The sequence below is a fragment of the Erigeron canadensis genome, chromosome 6 (genome assembly GCF_010389155.1).
Source record: "Erigeron canadensis isolate Cc75 chromosome 6, C_canadensis_v1, whole genome shotgun sequence".
In the NCBI taxonomy this organism is placed as follows: Eukaryota; Viridiplantae; Streptophyta; class Magnoliopsida; order Asterales; family Asteraceae; genus Erigeron; species Erigeron canadensis.
Genome location: NC_057766.1, coordinates 11,413,478 through 11,416,134, shown reverse-complemented (window position 1 = coordinate 11,416,134; position 2,657 = coordinate 11,413,478). Strand labels below are relative to the sequence as shown.

At 37.2% G+C, this 2,657-nt stretch overlaps 1 protein-coding gene across 1 annotated transcript; it reads left to right on the top strand.

The window, feature by feature from the left end:
• Positions 1-386: 386 nt before the first annotated feature.
• On the top strand, positions 387-2,449 carry LOC122604302. The gene is made up of 2 exons (XM_043777189.1): positions 387-1,885; positions 1,942-2,449. Exons 1-2 carry the CDS (start codon positions 387-389, stop codon positions 2,447-2,449), a joined length of 2,007 nt encoding a protein of 668 aa, XP_043633124.1.
• The last annotated feature ends 208 nt before the right edge of the window (positions 2,450-2,657 follow it).

Sequence of the window (2,657 nt, the reverse complement as noted above, 5' to 3'; positions counted from 1 at the left end):
TTATTATTATTATTATTTCTTGTTGCTGTTGTTTTTGTATATCTAGATGGAACGGAATGAATGGATGTACGAGCTGGGTCGTCACACAACTGAGTACCAAAAACATTTGAATGATTTTATGAAGGTGGCAGAAGATGATCGGTGTTAAATGGAAATGATAGAATATCATGTCCTTGTGTAGATTGTTAAAACTGTGAAAAATACGATGAAGCAAGAGTAATATATCGACATTTGGTGGTAAAGGGTTTTGTGCCTGGGTATACTTGTTGGACATATCATGGAGAATCATTGGTTGATAGTATTATTTCTGAAGGCAACATAAATGAATTTGGTGCAAACAATATTAATGAGGATTCATAAACGGTGATCCTGATAATTTTACTCAAATGTTTAATGTATTGGAAAATGAGGTTGGTGAAAATGATAATGTTGATGAAAATGATAAAAATGATGAAGATGATAATGGTGATGCAAATAAGAATGATGGATTTCAACAAGTATTTGCCGACTCAAAAGAAGACTTGTATGAAGGTTGTAAAAAATATTCAAAACTTTCTGCGGTACTGAGATTGTTTAATGTAAAAGCAAACCATAATTGGAGTGATAAAAGCTTCAAAGAACTTTTAAAAGTCTTCCATGACATGCTCCCCGTAGGTAATAAGTTGCCCGTTTCGCTATATGAAGCAAAAAAAATGTTATGTCCGATGGGAATGGAAATGGAACGAATAGCAGCATGTCCAAATGATTGTGTTTTATATAGAAACCAGTACAAAGATCTCCATGAATGTCCCAAATGTGGTGCATCTAGGTATGAGCGTAAAAAACAAACGAAAGTTAGCGGTAATGTGACGAAGAATGGCCCGCCAGCTAAAGTTTTGTGGTATTTTCCCATCATACCAAGACTAAAACGGTTATTTGCAAGCCCGAAAGATGCAAAATTGTTGCGTTGGCATGAGGAAGAACGTAAAAAGGATGGAAAATTAAGACATGTGGTCGATTCACCTCAATGGAGGAATATAGATCATACATTCGATGAATTCAGAAATGAGATCAGAAATATCAGATTTGGACTTAGTTCATATGGAATTAATCCGTTTGGAAACATGAGTAGCCGTCACAGCACTTGGCCCGTTCTTTTATGCATTTATAATCTTCCACCTTGGTTATGCATGAAACGAAAATATATTATGATGTCTTTATTTATTCAAGGTCCGAAACAACCCGGTAATAAAATTGATGTGTATTTGTCTCCATTGATTGACAACCTCAAAACATTATGGAGCCCGGGAGTTCAGGTTTATGATGGGTATTTGCATGAAAATTTTCGGCTACGGGCCATGATTTTTTGCACTATCAGTGATTTCCCAGCATATGGGAACTTGTCAGGGTGTGATACGAAAGGGGCTAAGGCGTGTCCCATATGCCACGATTACACATGTTCAAGATGGTTGAAATATTGTAAGAAAACAGTGTACATGGGGCATAGAAGATCACTTCCACCTGATCATCCATACCGTAACATGGATAACTTGTTCGACGGTTATAGTGAATTCGGAAGTCTGCCACTACCATCCAACGGAGAAACTGTATTTTCTCAGGTTGAAAACTTCCAGAATGAGTTCGGTAAAAAAAGAAAACGAGGGAAATCTGTTGAAATTTGGAAAAAAAGGTCTATATTTTGGGATTTACCATATTGGAAGGATTTACAAGTCCGACACTGTATAGATGTTATGCATATTGAAAAAAATGTTTGTGATAGTTTGATCGGGTTACTATTGAATATTCCAGGGAAAACCAAAGACGGAGTTAATGCTAGAAAAGACATGGTCGATATGAAAATACGGCCAGAAATTGCTCCGCAGGAGAATAGTGATGGGAAGCGAACGTATCTGCCAGCAGCTTGTTATGTTATGTTTCTGAGGAGGTTATTGAATTTTGCAGTGACTATCTTCATGGTTCAAAAAGTATTGGACTTTCAGAGGGTCGACACGAGGGTAGACTTGCCGGGGTTGGAACAATTGGAAAGAAAGAGGAGTTTCCGTCAAAAGATTATATGCATCAGGCACATTATACAGTCTTACAACACATGACATGTATTGGTATATACGTACATGAGCACAAACGCTTTTTAAAAACGACAAACAGGAATAAGAGTGACAAATTTTTGGCCGTTGAACATTACAACACATTTGCATCATGGTTAAAAGATAAGATAAGTAACTTAGTAGATGTGGATGAAGAGGTTAAAAGGTTGGCATATGGTCCGAGTGAGAGCGTAACAAAGTATCAAGGTTATGATATAAATGGTTATACATTTTACATGAAGCAACAAGATGCAAAGAGCACATTGCAAAATAGTGGAGTAACACTAATAGCCACAACAACAGGATTTCCACGAGGTCGTCGGTCGCGAAGGATTCTTATTATGGTGTTATTGAAGAAATTTTAGAACTTGATTATCAATCCTTTAGCATACCGATGCTCAAGTGTAGGTGGGTGGAAAACCGTAGAGGTGTAAAAGTTGACAATTTTGGTATCACAATGGTAGACCTTTCCACAAATGGATATGCATCGGAACCATTCATTTTAGCTAAACTAGCCACCCAAGTATTCTATATTGAGGACCCGAGTAACTCTAGATGGCACGTCGTTCTCCA